This window comes from Zonotrichia albicollis, chromosome 6 (assembly GCF_047830755.1).
Source record: "Zonotrichia albicollis isolate bZonAlb1 chromosome 6, bZonAlb1.hap1, whole genome shotgun sequence".
In the NCBI taxonomy this organism is placed as follows: Eukaryota; Metazoa; Chordata; class Aves; order Passeriformes; family Passerellidae; genus Zonotrichia; species Zonotrichia albicollis.
Genome location: NC_133824.1, coordinates 60,817,185 through 60,834,958, shown reverse-complemented (window position 1 = coordinate 60,834,958; position 17,774 = coordinate 60,817,185). Strand labels below are relative to the sequence as shown.

Genomic DNA, 17,774 nt, shown 5'->3' with positions numbered 1-17,774 from the left:
CCCTTCATGAAGGCACCCAAACTCCTGAGAATTCTTTTGATCTTTTCAAAGAATGACAGAAGCATTACCATTGTTGCTCTTTTTATATTTATTTATCAGCCTCATGCTGCTGCTTCCATTGAGCTGCAATCCCCAGAGTTCAAGCCTGCAATAACTTTCTGGTGAATAGGAAAAAATCAATAACAGGGGGGTAAATACAGCAAATTTCACATTTTGAACAGAGTACAAGTGTTGCACATGATATCTAATGGGACCACAGCTAAAAACAAAAGCAAACAACATACCTGCTCCTTTGTGCCTTTCCTGAGTTATTAAAATCACGTTTACAGCTACAGTGACTGGCTGTCCTTACATTGCCTCAATCCTTAGGAGGTATTTCTTCCCATAATTCATCATAGCCTGCAACATCTGGATTGTTTTAATTCCCCATTATGCTCAGTAATGTAATTTTTGTACCTCTGCTATCATATTCTGAGTTTTAATAAACTTCTCCTTGATCCTCTCATCATCTGTTCCTTCATTCCCTGAACCCATCCTAAATCCTGCCATTTCAAGCAATTTGCTCCTACAGTCCTTCTCAGGCAGGTTTCAATAAAACTTCCAGCTGTGGAAGCAAAGTTACTAATGCAGGACTAAAATTTAAAATCTCCACACCTGGAGATCTTGCACTGGGTCCTACTGGGAATCCCACCAAGCTCAAACCACTTGTGCCCAGCAATTCCTTTGACTTGGAGCATCTTTGGAAGCCTCCATGGCATTATACTCCAAATTGATGCCAAAATTTCCTGTTTATGCCTGGATCCTTTAGAGTGTAGCTCTATGTGTGTCCAAACACAGGCTGTAGAAATGCCTTAATACAATTTTAATAAACAAAATCCCACACTGGTAATTTATGCATTTCTTCTTCTTGATTAACAGCCAGAGTTACTCACAGAATAAACCAGAAATTTTGCATTAAAAGATCTACTGGAATTTCCTAAGCACAGGCAATGGCCCAGCTCTTAATAAGAGGGAGCCAAAAGTACTTTTTCCTCCCTGGAGCCATCCTTCATGCTAGTTATGTTCAGATAAAACTCCATGCAAGAGCCTCAAAAAACTATTTTTACAGCTGAATTGAAAGTAGTATCAAGATAAGAACATTTTACTTCAACTTCATGGCTTAAAAGTGCAGAAATGGCTCATTTTCTACTACTGGAAAGTCTTATGATCTCTGCACATGGAATTGACCACCCAAAACCCCCACAAGGCACCCGCTCAAGACCATCCCTGCTCTTCCATATTCTGTGAGTGAAGGCTCACATCCATCTCCATGTTTCATCATGGAATCACGGAATGTTTTGGGTTGAAAGGGAATTTAAAGCCCATCCAGTTCCATCCTCTGCCATCAGCAGGCACCTTCCACTAGACCAGGCTGCTCCAAGCCGATTTTACAACATTGCTAGGCATGGGGCAGACAGATTCTCTGGGGAGCCGCTGTCAAGGCCTCACCACACTCACAAGGAAGTTTTCCTGCTAATATCCCCTTTAACCCTGCCATATATCTTTGTGAATTCATTCCCCCTTGCCCTATCACTGTCAAGAATCACAGGGACTACCAGGAATAGGATAATTAGGAACACACCCCCAAGAGGGATTTAAAATGGAATTAGGGGCGGGGGATCCGTCCACGCCCCTCCCTCGAGCCCTCACGGAGCCCTCACGGAGCCCCGCCCCCGGCGCTCGAGACCGCCCCTCCCGCCTCTCCGCCTCACCCAATCAGCGCAGAGATCACTGCAATATTTGCATATTAAGCCCCGCCCTCCTTGCTGTTCACCAATCAGCATGCTCCTCTCATGAAGCCGGGGGAAAGCCCTGCTGGACTTTCCAAGCACCCTCTGAGCCGCAGCTTCCCATTGGGCAATGGGCCGGTGGGCGGGGCCAGTTTGAACGGGCGGCGGCGGAGAGCGGCGCCATGGTGAAACCGCTGAGGGACCGGGATCGGGATCGGGATCCCGGTACCGCCGAGGGTCCCGGCCCCACGATGAGCCCCCCGCTCTCCCCGCAGCCCGCTGCGGCGCCAGCCGACGGCTTCGCCTCCTCAGACGATGAGGCCACCGAGGAGGACCCGAGCCCGCTCCACATCTCCTGGTGAGGCGGCACCCGTGGGGTCCTTTCTCTGAGGAAATTGTATTAAATCTCTATCCTGAGAAACAAGAGCGTTTCTCTCCGCAAGGAAAGCCCGAGCCGGGCTCTGGTGACCTTGCGGGCTGGGGGGCCCGGTGGTGCTGGGGAAGTGTCAGCGGATGGGGTTGGAAGGGGCCGCTGGGGCTGATCCAACCGCCCTGCCCAGGGGCTCCCCCACAGCAGAGCCAAGGATCACACCCAGGTGGGTTTGAAATGTTTCCATTTAAAACTCCACAACTTCCCTGAGCAGCCTGTTCCAGGCCTCCATTCCCTTTACTGACAGGGTGGAGATGCCCTGGCACAGGTTATCCAGAGAAGCTGTGGCTGCCCCATCACTGGAAGTGTTCCAGGCCAGGTTGGACAGGGCTTGGAGCAACCTGGGCTGCTGGAAATTGTCCTTGCCTGTGGCAGGGGATTGGAACAAGATGATCTTTAAGGTCCCCTCCACCCAAACCTTTTGTCATCCTCAAAGTAACATTTTTCTTCATCCTCACTTCCCATGTTTCATTTTGTTCCTGTCCTCATCGTCCCACCAGACACTGGTGAAAAGTTCTGGCCCCACCCTCCTGACACCGCCTCTAAACCTATTTATATATTTAAATAATTGAAATCTTCCCTTCTGATTTTTATTTATTTTACTTGTTATTTCTGATAGGTTGTCTTTGTCTCCTCTCTACTCTTCAGAGTTCCTGGGACTATGTTCCCTTCCAGGTAAGAAGCATTCACTGAAATTTGCAGGCATGTTTGAGAGATGAAGAGGGGTAATACCTTGTACCCCAAATTTGTGTTGTGGGTGACTCCTTTTGTAATCTACCCCTGGAATAGGTTTGGAAAGCTAATCTAGAGAATATCTTAATGCAAGATCATGTTTTTTAAGTCAGAAAAGTAAACATATAAATTTTGTCTGCATTTTTAATTACCAGAACTGCTGCCATGGTGAATCTCCACTCAACTCTTAAGTGATCTTTATTCAGCCCTTTTACTTGTTGGATGATTATTTGTGTTGGTGGGGGGATTTTATGCTGTATCCTGATTTAAAATATCCAAAACTTTTCATCTGGAAAACACAAAGCACCTTAAAACCTTGGGCAGATTTCTTTGGTTAATCCTATTGCATTACAGTATTAAGCAGATAATGGTGTTTAAACTGCCTTCTGCACCAGGGATCCACCTGCAAAAACAAGAACTGTGTTTTATTCAGGCTGTGGCTTCGTTCCTTGCTTTGATTTTGGGAGGAGGGTGCCTGTGCTCTATTCTGCTGCTGCAGCCATCCCATAAATGTCACTTACCTGCAGTGGTAATTATTGTTCATAACTTGTTTCAGGTTGCAGGTTTAAGGATATCAGAAGAAATCTTCAGAAAGATATAGGTGAGTGTTCTTTGTGCCAAGGGCAATTCCATGAATATTCCATGACTATGAAATAAATAGTCAGGATATTTCCAGGCAGGAGCTGCACAGTACCCATGAGGCAACTTCAGAGCAGCTGGGACCAAGATGAATTACAAACTTGTAGTCTTCCTTTTTCCCAGAGAAAATGAAATTGGGATAGAAAGGATGGAATTATGTAAAGATTTGTGCTGATTATTCAGGTGTGAGCACTAAAGAACAGAGACCAATAGCAAATCCCCTCAGTGTTTGGGTAAGTCAAGCTTAGGAAGGAGCTCCTGGCTGTGAGGGCAGGCAGGGCCTGGCACAGAGCAGCTGTGGCTGCCCCTGGATCTCTGGAGTGCCCAAGGCCAGGTTGAATATTGGGGCTTGGAGCCACCTGGGACAGTGGAAGGTGTCCCTGCCATGGCAGAGGTTGAATGAGATGGGCTTTAAGGTCCTTTCCAACCCAAGCCATCCTGGGATTCTGTGATTTTAACTGGAGATTGGACAGAAGCATCCTTAGGTGGATAACAGGCTGCCCTGAGTGCTGCTGTGTTCTCCAGTGAGATTCTCTCAGTGAACTGAGAAAATTCCTCTCCTGGATTACCTGAAGGGAAATGTGGGGGAAAGAGTCCTCCAACCAAAATTGCTCACTCCAACTGTCTTAGCCCCAAAGATGAAACAAGAGATCAGAACCAAGGTCCTTATCTGCTTATCCTTAAGCTTGATTGGCTTTTGTTTATCTGCAAGTGTCTTAATCCATTGGCAGGAGAACTAAAGAGCTGTGGGATCCAGGATGTTTTTGTGCTTTGTACCAGAGGAGAGCTCTCAAAATACCGAGTACCAAACCTGATTGACACCTACCAGCAGCACGGGATGTGTGTGCACCACCACCCCATTCCCGATGGGAATGCTCCCGACATTGCCACCTGCTGCAAGATCCTGGAAGAGCTCAGAGCCTGCCTGGAAAATAAGCAGAAAACAATGATACAGTAGGTTCTGCCTCCCCATCACCCCACATTGCTGTGAAGGATGCCAGCTTCTCTCTAGGTGTATGAGCAGGGGAAATAGGATGGTGTGAAAAGGCACTTGCACTCTTTAGGGTTAGCTCATGCTGGGAAGTCTGCTTGTTCCTCCTCCTGCAGCTTTGGAGAGAATTCTTCCTTTCAGAAGATCAGAATGTCTCATTTCCCCTTGCTCTGTCCAGTAAGAGTTTGAAAGTGTGTTTTGAGTGGCACCACAGGGCTCCTTGCCCCCAGCCTACCTGGATATCAGGTGTACAGAATGAGTTGGGAGCAAAAGCACTCCTTTGCTAGAGGCTGTGACTGCCCCTTCCCTGGAAGTGTTCCAGGCCAGGGATGGGGTTTGGAACAACCTGATCCACTGGAAGGTGTCCCTGCCCATGGCAGGGGGTGGAATGAAGTGACTCTAAAGTCCCTTCTAACCCAAACCACTCTATAATTCCATAACATTTCCCTGGACTATTTATCAGGGACTCAGTGGCTTCCAGCAGTGCAAAATTCACTCCTGATTTCCATGAATGAGTTTAAAGGAGTTTATTTAGCTGAGCTCAGAAGAGAGGGGAAGAGCTTTCCAAATTCCATGTTCTCTGAATGATCTTACTGACACCTTCCTGTACAGAAATCCACTGAGTCCTTGGTTTTCCTGCTGACACAGAACCCTGCTCTTCTCCTCACACCCTTAATCTAGAGTAGGATTTAAAGAAATTTGAAATTGTCCATCCTTCTACTGTTTCCTGTCCTCCTGTACCTTTGGGACTATTAGCAGGAATGAAGGGGAACTTTAAATTTGAAGCTTCCATGGAAAGATACAAAAGTTCTGGAGAATAAATAAGATATATCCCTGTAGGTATAGAAATAGAATATAGAAAATACATAGAAATTCTTGTTCTGACTTTTTTTGTACCACTGTTCCTCTTGATTGTATTAAGGCAACAACTGTGTCCATTATTTATGTGCTGGGGGGTCCCTGGGTGCTGCAGTTTGCTACAGCTCATTCCAACCAGATGTTTTCTTTTCTCCCAGCTGTTATGGTGGCCTTGGACGCTCATGTCTTGGTAAGCATTTGTCTCCATCCCACAAACCCACAGAGCCAAATTCTGCTGGGAGCTTCTCTGTGGATGCAATCCAAGCTACCACTACCAGGAGCAGCCTGGTGAATAGAAAGGACATGAAGCAATTCCTCTGCCTCTGATTGATCCCAGTGTTGCCCCTTAAAGCCTTCAGGAGTGTTAGTTACTGTGTGTTCCCAGAAGGAAGGGGTGGGGATATGGCCAGAAGACACAAAGGAATTAACTGGGTGTACTGGCACTCATTCCTGAAAAGCCTAGGAATGCATCCAGATGCTGCTGGGAAGGCAGTGGGAGGGTTTTCACCTATTTCCAAAGCCCATAGGCTGAGGCAGGAGCAGCAGGGAGATGGGCCAGGGCTCAGAAATAGGATTCTGCAAGAGATCCAAGAGCCCTGGGACAAACCCAGATAGGTTTGCCAGGGTGGTTTTCATGGGACAAACCAGTGGCTGTGTGCAGTCAGAGGTGCTCAGCAGCACTCAGGTGTAAACACTTTCCCTTGCAGTGGCTGCCTGTCTCCTGCTCCAGCTTTCAGACACCCTGGCACCTCAGCAGGTGATAGAGAGCCTCAGGAAGCTGAGAGGATCAGGGGCCATACAGACCATCAAGGTAATGGGGCTGAGCAGGTAACACATGGGTCCAAAGAGCAGTGAGAGCTCAGGCAGGCCCCTCCTCACTTCCCAGACACACCTCTGCCTTAACAGCTGCTCTCTGGGGTTTGAGCTGTGTCCTGCTTTCAAGAAACAGCTTCTCCTAAGAGGAAAAGGCCTCAAGTTGTGCCAGAAAAGGTTTAAGCTGGATAATAGGGAAAATTTCTTCACTGAAAGGTTGTCCAGCATTGGCACAGCTGCCCATGGCAGGGGTGGCATCCCCATCCCTGGAGGGGTTTAAAAGCTGTGTGGATGCACTTAGGGATGTTAGAGTGCTGGGGGAATGGTTGGACTCAAAGACCTTAGAGAGATTTTCCAACCTAAATGATTCCATGATTCCAAATAATGCAGCTTTGAATTCTGACAACTCCCACCTCTGAGGACCACGTTTTGCATTGCCTTGGGGTAATGCATCACCTGTGGCCATTGTGGGGAGCCACAGGATCCAAGTCAAGGTCCATGGAATCTGTGTCTGACAGTGCAAAGTCCCAGAGGATGTGGAGTAAGCACATAAAGAACAAATGGACCAGAGGGTGCAGTTTTCATCCAGGGGTATCAAAGAGCTTTTTACCACAGGTGGTGCCTGTTGCTAAAGCACAGAGCACTCACTGCAGCCTGGTTGTGCATTTGCAGCAGTACAATTTCCTCCATGACTTCCGGGAGAAGCTGGCTGCACACCTGGCCACAAAGGAGCCGCTGCTCAGGTCGGCGTCACGGTAGCTGATCCTGCCATGGGTGCCTGTGTGGAAAACTCCTGGACAAGACACTTCTCTCCTGACCTTTCCTCAGTGCTACTGCCTGTGTGACACAGCTGCTGCCTTCTAAATCCATGTGTAAAGCATTGGGATGGGGAAGGAAATGCTAGAGAACATGTGGCATCTTCCCCTCTTTGGTGATTTTAATACTCACTGCCTGAAAAATGCATGTACAAGTGTGTTTGTGTCCATTGCTGTTCTGCTGGGAGAATGGAGTTGGATAGAAATTCCATCTCTGGAGCTGTTTAAAACACCCTCACACCATCAGCAAAGTCAAGCTGGAGCTCTCACCCTTCTGAGCTCGTAACAACTCGTTCTAAAATGTCACAGGTTCTGCTCGATGTGTTGAGGGCTATTTGGGAAGGAGTCTCCTCATTCCAAAAGCAGGAGGTGTTGTACCACAAATCTGTGCCAAAGCCAGCAGGGGGGTTGTAGGTGACTGTGGCAGGGAGACTCTGCTGCAGCTGCGTGGGTGAGCTGGCACAGCCCTTCTGCCTGCTGCCAGCACTGAGAGTAAACAAACAATCAGCTGGGGGCTGGCAGGAACTCACGGGAACAGCCCTTTAACAGTCTCTCCTGTTTCACCATATCCATTCATAAAAGCACAGTGAAACAGCTCCTGGCTTTTCATAAAGTTCAGGATTTTGATAAAGTTCACAACCCTCTCAAGTTCAAAAGTTAGGACAAGATTCCACAGAGGACCAGGAGGCTGGAGTTGAACAAGTCCCTGCTTTGTGAACTTCAGAATTTATCTTTTAACATTTGAACTTTGAGCAGAAAGGTGATTTCTGCAGATTAATTAGTGTTTACTGCCATTCCCTTCCCCACTCTTATGGCAAACAGGAACTTTTCCAGTTTCCACAGCACAGAATAATTTACAGCAAATACCCTGCCCCAAATGTACTTCAGTACTTAATCCTTGCAACTAATGGTTTTCAGGTATTAAATATTTATCACATGACTCAGCAGGAAGCTTGCTGAGGGTGGGAGAAATGTTCTTTATCTTCTCCATCATCTTTTGCCTCCTAGAACTCCAAAACCAATGATCAGGTCCACTTTTTGAATGCCAAAGGCCTGATACTCCAGCAAAGCTACACAAGGGCTACTCCAGCACTCCTGGGACACAAGGCTGATGTTGCTGGACATGGATGGTGTTATCCACAGCCCTGGGCAGCTGGGAATGCTCCTCTGCACCCCACACACCCAGTTCAAGCTGCTCAGGACAGTGCAAACACTTGGGTAAATATTGCTGGGCCCTTGGAGCAGCTGTCACTTGGGCTCAGTCAGGCCTGCATTGTTTATTCCAGTGTGGAATTTGGCTCAAACCAACCCAAATGCCAAGGGAACAAGAGATTTGTTTAGAAGGTTGAGGAGAGCCAGGGGCTAGAAGCAGCCAGTCTTGTTTCCATAATGGATTAATAAATATACAAATATAAGGTTTAATGAGCTTTGCTTCCACAGGCTGAAGTCATCTCTTACATCTTCTGAAGAGCCAAGCAGCAGAAAAATAAAAATTATCCAATAGGAACAATATTCATGAGTTTCCAAAAAAGCCTTTCAAAAATTCCTCCATGAAAAGCTAAAAATTATGGCTGCACAAGGAAAAAAATAATCATGGAATGCTGAAGGCTTGAGCAGTAGGGGCATAGGAAATGCTCAATAAATGCAAGCAAACGTGAGAAAAACAATTTTATGTACAAAGCAATCAACTGTCAGGGCTATTCTTACTTAGGAAAGAGAATCTGAAGTTATCACAGCCTGAATATATTTTAAAAAAACTAGAAACTCCCACTCTCCATGCCCTGGGAACCCAAACTGTGTGTGATAATAGCCCAGAAAAGGGGAAGGTGTGGGGAAAGGACAGTCCCAAAGCTGTGGAGTGACTTTCCTCAGCCAGTGGCACTGCCCAGCACACCAGAGTTGGAATATCTGGATTTCTGGTGGAACCCAGTGCAGCCATTCATACATTTTTACTGCCCCTAATACCCAAGAGACCCAAAGTGAACAAATACACAGTTTATGCAAAAAAAAAAGTTTTACTAGAATGGGGAAACTCTGCATTGTTCTCCAGCACAGATAAATGAAAAAAGATTCCTAATTAATACTTGTAAATTAGGCAGCTGTTCGCAGTCACAATTTACAATGCAATATTTATCTGAAACATCTTCCTCTGCCCTATCTGCAATTTAACTTCAGGAATAAAAGCAGGAAATCAGAGCTCTCCTTTTCCAGAGGTAATTCAATTCTGTGTTCTATTTTTAAAGGGAATGCAATAATCCACTGTAAAACAACTGATGAACACAGTGAGGATCTGTTGAATTTATAAACAAAACAAAAGGCACCACATAAAAAGAAATGTTGCTGAATTTGAGATTTGTTTTTTATTATCATTTATTGCACTAAGGAACAGCGGGGCAGTTTCACAATCTCACCTTCTGCTTTGAAAAAGTCTGTAGTATTTACTACTCCTAAACCCAAGAGTGTTTTCATCATTGGACTTGATAAACATTGGAGGTTTGTCCATTTGTTAATCAGCACAGACATTAAAAAAAAAACCACATTTAAATTCATTCCTTCATGGACAATTCAGCTTCTCCTACCACAATGGCACAGGTTCGAGATTAAAGCAGGGTTAATGTCTGGAGAAGATACAGAAGGCTCTGGACCTATGGATGCACATACAGGGCAAGATTAACCAGATAATAAAAAAAATCAACCAGAATAGAACTATTTTTGCTTTTGTGTCCATGAATTAATATCCTAAGACCAACATCACCTATGGGCAAAACACAGAGCATTCCAGTTGTTGCCAAGCACTTGGAGCCAGGGCTGGTTTAGAGTCCAGAGTGGGATACACAAGTCCAAGTGAGCCCCTACAAAGCCCATCCTACAGCAAACCCCTAGAGCACTAAGGCTAGTAGTAACCAACACCTACTCGAAGGTTATGGCTGTTCCTTATGGAGTGCAAAGTCAAAACTTTTCAAACCCCAGGCATCTTTGTATTAATTTACACATAATTCATCAATTTCAGCGTCCCAGTAAAATATAAGAAAACAGTCTTTCCACAAGTATAAAATGTGGAAATATTTTAAAAATAGGGGAGTCATTGTTTTCTAACTCAATTGTGAACATCAGGTTCCGGATTTAATCTTGGTCAGAGGTTCTTGTTGTAAAGAATCCATGTTTTTTGTGGCTTTTGCATGCACTTAACTGGAACAAAGCTTGCTGAATGTCTTCTTAAGAGCTCACCAGAACATAAATCATGCTGCAGAAGAAAAAAAAATATTAAGATGCATCATTTTGATTAGTGTTACACATTTAATTCTAACAGGGTCTATTATAAGGAACAAATCCATGTGAGATACGTGGATTGTGACTGAAGATCTGACAAAATGACTCTTCTACTTTTCACTTCAACAAAATCACATTTACATCAAATACTTTCCTCTGAAAACAAAGTTTCAGCTTCTTAATTAAATACCCCGGGATTTACTGTATTATGGTTAACAGAAGAAAAGTTTGGAGCTTTTTAGTCTACAGTCATGGAAGAGATTCAAAATAGTAATTCTGATGAAATTAGGATTTGTGTTTTAGAGCAGAATCAGGGGTGAATGTGGATTCTTTAGCAGGAAAGCTGGCACTGTAGGTGGCCATACAGATCCTCAGCATGTTTTGAGTTGGAAGGACTTCATGGATCCTCTCACTCCAACCCCTGCAATGGGCTGGGAGACCTTTGGCTATCCCAGGCTGCTCCATGTCCAGCCCTGCCTGGAGCACTTCCAGGAATCCGGGGGCAGCCACAGCTTCTCTGGGTGATCTGTGCCAGGGCCTGCCCACCCTCCCAGGGAACAACTCCTTCCCAATATCCCATCTAACCCTGCCCTCTGGCAGTGGGAAGCCATTCCCATGTGTCCTATCACTACACACCCTGGTCCAAAGTCCCTGTGCAGCTCTCACAGGCTCCCTTCCACCATGAGAAGGATCATATTCCTATGGACATGAGCACTGAGCCAAAGCTTCAGACTGAAGAGGAAAACTTACCCATATAGGTAGTAAAAAAAAGATAGAAGGTAGAATGCTAATTTGCACCATCCTTCTTTCTGGCAATAGGCTAAAATATCTGCATTCATGATGGTCGTGGGATCGTAGAGCCCCGGGCCGCTCATCACGGGTCTGCTCATGTACCTGCAACGAGGCACAGGCAGGTGTGGGGTGGCAGCCACAGGGACTGAGCCCTGTCCCCACCCACCAGGGAATGCCACAGCTGAGACATGGATAACACCCTGTACAGAGAAGCAATTCAATTCCCATGCCTTAAGGAATGGCAGAGGAAATTGGAATTGCTATTTCAACTGGCATTCCACACTGGGAATTGCCTCAGTGCACCTCTGGCATGTCAGCGACTTTAACACACACACAACTCAATTCTCACACAGCACAAGAGAATAAAACCCACCCAAGAAAGCCAGGTGATGGCTCTCATTGTACAGCCATGACCTGAACTTTCCCAGAAAGCATCTGGGTTTTCCCAAGACACAGAACACTGGACAGAAGACAGCAACAGGAGAATGAGTAACAATTCACTGAGCATAACAGACTCGCCAAAATTACCTCCAAATATGATAAGCCAACAAGGGCATATTGAGACCCAGTGTGAGCCACTCTGCTGCACAGAGAAACATGACACAGAAGAATGCATGGATGAGGTACTCTGGAAGTACAAGCTGGAAAAGAAAAAGGTGAGTTAGAAGTTTTGGTTGCACAGAGCAAAATGAGGCATTTCAGCTACTTTGGAGGCACAATATTGCTTAAAAATATTCTTTAAAACCAACACTAACAAGAACAAGACTGTGGAACGTGAAAGCAGCAGCCAACACTATGTGCCTTGCTGTTTTCACATGCTATTCATGAACCAAGGAGAAAAATTTATCAGATTTAATGGTCAGATCAATATTTTTTAATTGCTTCTATTAAATTAACAGATTCCACGCTTTATGTGTGACACTCAGAAGAGGTCACTGAGATATTTCTGCTCATGCAACAGAGAAATATCAATAGGAAACATGCTCTGCAGAATGGTTTATAGACAACAAGATAACTTTGTGTTTTCCTGTTTCACAGATCCAGAACTTTCCAAAGTTGAATTATTCCCAAAACGTGACAGCCCAGGCAGAGCTTTACCCAACCAAACCAGCGGTGACGTGGTGGCACACGGGTGTGCACAGAGGAGCTGCTCTGCACAGCCACTTCTCCCTGTCAGCTCCCACTGTGCATGCTTTACAGCATCATGCTTCCAGCAGAAGCCCACAGAGCTCAGAACCAGGGACCATGGAGCCACAGGAAGCATGGAATGCTGCAGAGATTAGTGTTGTTAACAGGAACAACATGGAGAGGGACAGAGAGTAAACACATGCAAAGAGCTGCGGAATCTCACACCCAACACGGAGTTCATTTTGTACAAGTCACCCCAAGGTGTTGCTATTCACTGTTTATTACCTGCTATTCACTGCTTTATTACCAGGTTCAGAAGGAATCGTACAAATCAAACTGGTTTGGGTTGGGAGGGACCTCAAAGTCCATCCAGTTCTGCACTTTCCACTATCCCAGGTTGCTCCAACCTGGCCTTGGGCACTTCCAGAGATCCAGGGGCAGCCACAGCTGCTCTGGGCACCCTGTGCCAGGGCCCCAGCACTCTCATTATAAAGAATTCCCAATTCCCAATCTCCCATCCATCCCTGCCCTCTGGCACTGGGAGCCATTCCCTGGCTCCTGTCCCTCCATCCCTTGTCCCCAGCTCCTCTCCAGCTCTCCTGGAGCCCCTTCAGGCCCTGCCAGGGGCTCTGAGCTCTCCCTGGAGCCTTCTCCTCTCCAGGGGAACATTCCCAGCTCTCCCAGCCTGGCTCCAGCCCCTGGAGCAGCTCTGCAAAGCTTCTGCCTTCTCAACTCAGCCCTGTCAAACTCCTCATGGAAAACACCCCATTTTCACCCAAAGGTTTCAATTGTCTCTGTGTGTGTGCATGTACACACACAACACACTCTGCTCTCTTTTTGTGCAGTGTGATTAACATTGCATGGGATGATAACATCAAAGTTTCAGTGGTTTCCAATTTTTTTCTTCTTTTAAAACCCCAGAATATCTTCCTAGAAACCTAAAAGCTACCAACAAACACACTCACCACCTACTTTGCTGACATTCTAGTTCTCTACATGAAGAATATCAAAGTAAACTTGCATCAACACCACCAAAATTCAGCTGTTGGACACAAAATGTTTCAAGTAAATATTTTCATCCAGATCCTTCTTTGCATACTTACCATTTACACATGGAATTATTTATAGCAGAACAACCACCCTGTCCAACACACGATGCATTTGGCAGCCTGCTCAGACAGATTCACCAGGCCTGAAAAATCTGTATTTATTTACCTACATATCTCAAAATCTGTTTTTCTTTTCTCTTGTTTATTATACCCTGCTCCCACACCAGGATCTCTGCCTCTTTCTAATCTCCCCCACTTGATCCTCCCTGCCTGTCCTACAGAAAAATGAATTACATCAGATCCTACCACATTTATCACAGAAGTGAGGGAGGATGGATCTGGTTGCTGAGAAAAGACACGACTATAACAGGAGCAGGGAAGAGAAGGAATCAGCAGTGTGCTCAGGAGTTACTATTTTAGGCTAATCTCTCCACTGAGGTGCCTCAATTCCTACCCAGATCTTTGGTTCTTTCTACAGGAAAACAACACACAGCATCATGTACCCCTCAAGAGCCTGAACTTCACTTTTGGGGACTAGCCTGCTTCCACAGGAACAGCAAATATGAGATTATTTCAGACTGTCAGAAGCAAAGCTGCCATGGAAAGGACGCTCCATGCACGTGGGGCAGCAGAAGGTTAATATCCAGTTAAACATGCACATTTTTACACTACAAAGGTTGCAGTAAGGTCAAAATGCATCGATGTAATGAGAGTTGGCCTCTCCCACACTGCAGCAGAGATGACTGGAACAGACCAAGCAAGGGAAACTGTTAGATGCACAGCTCTCCTACAGCAAACCTCCTCTCCTCCTCCCCTCCTCACACTGAAATATTCACTTGCATTCGTGTGCTGTACATAGAACACACTCTCTGCCCCCTCCTCCACCCCCAATTACAGCAAATTTATTTGTTGGTGTGTATTTTACTTGAAACACACTAAAGCTACAGGTCAGGCCACGCTGCTGTGCTGCCCCTGCATCCTCCCTCAGCCTGGGCACACACAAAGGAAAAGCCATAAAATGCTACAGGATCAAGCTCTGTGTTCTTTAACAAGCCTCCCTGATGCTGCTGGCCTGTCAGAGATGCAGGCAAACAGTTTGCCTCAAATTCCTTTCCTAAGCCAAGGAGTGTCTGAGTTGCATCCCAGAGAGGACACTGGGACAAAGCCCTGATCCTGGGACACAGAACAGAGAAGTGAGGAGAGCACCTATCACCTTCCACTCACCCAAATCCTCAAAAAAAGATCAGAACTGACTTGGTCAATGCTTAAAAAAATCCCCAAGTATTCTCCTCTAATCTGAATTCAGTATATCTGACTTGAAAAACACAATTTATTTCTGCCTGAAGTTATTTTCTGACACCTAACAGGCATGTAACAGTTTTCCCCAAGTTGCTGGGTAAGCAAGCAGAATTGGTTTGGCACAAAATATGGAAATCCATGAGGTTGTTAAAAACCCCAACAAACAAATAACGAGCAGATGAACAGGCAGACTAAACAAAACAGCTAAATAGTATTACAGATGTTCCTAACAAAATGAAAGGGAAGTTCAAAAACATGAAACTGAAAAGCAGTACACACCTTTAATGCAATTTTGACTCTTTTAATCTTTTTGACCTTTTCAACTGTCTTTGTGCCGAAAATGTGGAAAGCAGATTGAAAGAATGTTAGTATGACAGCTGACAAGATCACCATCAGATTAATAACAGTCAGAATATTCAACTTGAAACTAAAGAATCACACAAAGAATTTCCCTACAACTGCTACCAACAGCGAGGGCTTCTCAACCCAGATGCAATTCTATTGCCCAGGCTGATTGCATCAAGATAACACCAAAAATAAGCATTTTACACGTATTTATTTAGCAAAACAAAATGTCTGGTGTGCTACTTACAGGATTGAGTGTATTACACTGGTCTATGGGGTTCTTGTAATCAGTCTTCAGTTCATCAAATGCTATAATCTAGAGGAAAAAAAATGAAAGAGTTTTGATTCCCCAGGAGCAATTCTGTATTTTATCCATTAAAAGTAGCATTTTGGCACAGAGCTGCTACCTTTGTTCTCAGTAACATTTCACATAAGTTCTGCCTACATCAACTTACAGGTAAGACAGATGTGGAACAGGTTTTACAAATAGGAAAGCAGTCGTTTCATCAGATATTCAAAAGCATCTGACTACTCCCCAACTTTTTATCTTCCCACCAGCAATGAATTTCCTACGCCCCCTTATCAGTTTTCAGCCCCACTCGCTGTGCAGACCCCAACCTCACCCAGGACTCTTGGTGACCAACAGGAATTTGGCATGGGACTCCTTAATCCACAAAAAGAGCAAGTTTAAAAGCCAACAGATATTTTTCCTCATTGTCATAGTAAATATTGAGCTCACATATATCCTAGAATCACAGAACTGTTAGGACTGGAAGGGACCTCTGGAGACCATCCAGCCCAACTTCCCTGCCAAAGCACGATCACACAGAGCAGGTTTTAGCTCCTAAAGGTGTATCCATTGGAAAAAAAAAAAAAAAAAAAAGACAAAATATGTACATTCGTCTTTTTCTCGACATAAAGATGCAGCATGAAGTACAAAAGGCAGTTTTACACCATAAATATCCTGCTAAGCATCACATCCTCCCTCAGAGCAGCTCATCTCAGGCAGGGTCCTGTTGGCTGCTCTCCCAGCGCCAGCCTCGAGGAGCAAATCACAGAATCATGGAACGGTTTCGGCTGGAAAGGACCTGAAAGATCCAGTTCCAAACCCTGCTCTGGCAGGGACACCTTCCACCATTCCAGGCTGCTCCCAGCCCCATCCAGCCTGGCCTTGGGCACTTCCAGGGATCCAGGAGCAGCCACAGCTTCTCTGGGCACCCTGTGCCAGGGTTTCACCATCCTCACAGAGAATTCCTTCCCAATATCCCATCCATCCCTGCCTTCTGTCAGCGGGAAGCCACTGCCCCTTGTCCTGCCACTCATGCCCGCACAAAAACCCATTTTATCCACAGAGAGGCCGATTCCCGCTCCTAGGGCGGTTCCGGATGCGGTTTCCCCGCTCCCTCGGCGGCTGTCCGGGGACGCCCTGGGGGCTCTCCGGGGCCGTTCCCCGGGCTGTCCCCCACTCCACGGTGCCCGTACTCACATGCCAGATGGCGAAGAAGATGAGGGCAGCCGTGAGCAGCAGCGCCAACATATAGCAGAAGGCGGCGAACGTGAAGGCCATGGCGGCGGGGCCGCGCGGGGGCTGCCGGGCGCCTCAGCAGCCGCCGCGCAGCCGCCATGGCCGCGCCCGCAGCGCCCCCTGCCGGCCCCGCCCGCCGCCGCCATTTCGTGAGGGGGGGCCGTGAGGGGATGGAACAAAAATCCGGAGTTTTCACCTTAAAGTGTGGGCGGAGGGAGTGCGATCGCGCTTTGCGGAGCGCGGTGTGAGAGAGGGTTGGCGTACAGTCATGGAGGCACAGAATCTAGTTTAGAAAAACCTACAAGATCATCGACTCCAATGACTCTTGTGACTGTCAACACACCAGAGCACCGAGTGTCATTTCCAGTCATTCCTTGAACACCTCAAGGGATGGGGACTCCAGACCTCCTTGGGCAGCCTTTTCCCAATGACTGACCACCGTCTCCATGGACAATTTTTCCATAATATCCAATCTAAACCTCCCCTGAGGTTTTCTGAGGCCATTTCCCCTTGTCCTGTCCCTGTTCCCTGGAGCAGAGCCCGACCCCTCAGCTGTCCCCTCCTGTCAGGAGCTGTGCAGAGCCATAAGGGCCCCCTGAGCTTCCTTTGCTCCAGGCTGAGCCCTTTCCCAGCTCCCTCAGCCCCTCATGGTGCTCCAGACCCTTCCACAGCTCCATTCCCTTCCCTGGGCACTCTCCAGCCCCTCAATGTCCATCCTAAACTGAGGAGCCCAGAACTGGGCACAGCTCGTGGCAGCCTCAGCAGTGCCAGCACAGGGGACAGTCCCTGCCCTGGTCCTGCTGCCACAGGCCAAGGGCCACCGACCTCTTGCCCATCTGGCCAAACCTGGGCTCGTGTCCAGCCACTGTCAAACAGCACCTCCAGGTCCTTTCCTACTTTCCAGACCCTCTGCCCCAACCTGGAACGCTCCATGGGGTTGTTGTGACCCAAGTCCAGGACCTGACACTTGGTCTTACTCAACCTTGGACTCTTGGTCTCAGTCCATTGATCCAGCCTGTCAAGGTCGTTCTCCAGGGCCTTCCTGCCCTCCAGCAGATCCATACTCCCTCACAATTTGGCACTGTCTGCAAATTTGCTAATGGTGGACTCAATCCCCTCAGCCAGATCATCAATAAAGACATTAAACACAACTGGGCCCTACACTGATCCCTGGGGGCACCAGCAGTGTGCAGCATCATTCCCCACTACTGTTTGGGCCCAGCCACCCAGACAGTTCTTAACCCAGCCTAGGGTAAACCTGTGCAAGCCATGGACTGACAGCTTTTCCAGGAGTTTGTGTGTAAAGGGAACTTAAAAAC

General features: G+C 46.7%; 2 protein-coding genes across 3 annotated transcripts; one reads left to right on the top strand and one right to left on the bottom strand.

Annotated features, from left to right (window-relative positions):
* The first annotated feature begins 1,818 nt into the window (after positions 1-1,818).
* Positions 1,819-9,639, top strand: CDKN3 (cyclin dependent kinase inhibitor 3). Its single transcript, XM_074544053.1, has 7 exons — positions 1,819-2,127; positions 2,819-2,874; positions 3,488-3,532; positions 4,302-4,524; positions 5,578-5,609; positions 6,127-6,230; positions 6,905-9,639. The coding sequence occupies exons 1-7, from the start codon at positions 1,952-1,954 to the stop codon at positions 6,989-6,991; spliced, it is 723 nt and encodes a 240-aa protein (XP_074400154.1). The 5' UTR covers positions 1,819-1,951; the 3' UTR covers positions 6,992-9,639.
* CNIH1 (cornichon family member 1) lies at positions 9,383-16,578 on the bottom strand. Of its 2 annotated transcripts, XM_074544054.1 has the most exons (6): positions 16,417-16,578; positions 15,178-15,246; positions 14,865-14,912; positions 11,638-11,750; positions 11,068-11,211; positions 9,383-10,291 (listed from the first exon to the last, which is right to left on the bottom strand). In XM_074544054.1, exons 1-6 carry the CDS (start codon positions 16,495-16,497, stop codon positions 10,264-10,266), a joined length of 483 nt encoding a protein of 160 aa, XP_074400155.1. In that variant the 5' UTR covers positions 16,498-16,578; the 3' UTR covers positions 9,383-10,263. The 2 variants fall into 2 exon arrangements, with proteins under 2 accessions (XP_074400155.1, XP_074400156.1); XM_074544055.1 differs by lacking the exon at positions 14,865-14,912 and having other exon boundaries at positions 16,417-16,576.
* Positions 16,579-17,774: the final 1,196 nt, after the last annotated feature.

Coding starts and splice junctions, on each gene's coding strand:
- CDKN3 (XM_074544053.1), top strand. CDS start 1,952: ATGGTGAAACCGCTGAGGGACCGGGATCGGGATCGGGATCCCGGTACC. Junction 2,875..3,487: donor GGGACTATGTTCCCTTCCAG/GTAAGAAGCATT, acceptor AACTTGTTTCAG/GTTGCAGGTTTAAGGATATC. Junction 4,525..5,577: donor AAGCAGAAAACAATGATACA/GTAGGTTCTGCC, acceptor CTTTTCTCCCAG/CTGTTATGGTGGCCTTGGAC.
- CNIH1 (XM_074544054.1), bottom strand. CDS start 16,497: ATGGCCTTCACGTTCGCCGCCTTCTGCTATATGTTGGCGCTGCTGCTC. Junction 15,247..16,416: donor TCTTCTTCGCCATCTGGCAT/GTGAGTACGGGC, acceptor TTTTTCCTCTAG/ATTATAGCATTTGATGAACT. Junction 11,212..11,637: donor TTGGCTTATCATATTTGGAG/GTAATTTTGGCG, acceptor GCCTCGTTGCAG/GTACATGAGCAGACCCGTGA.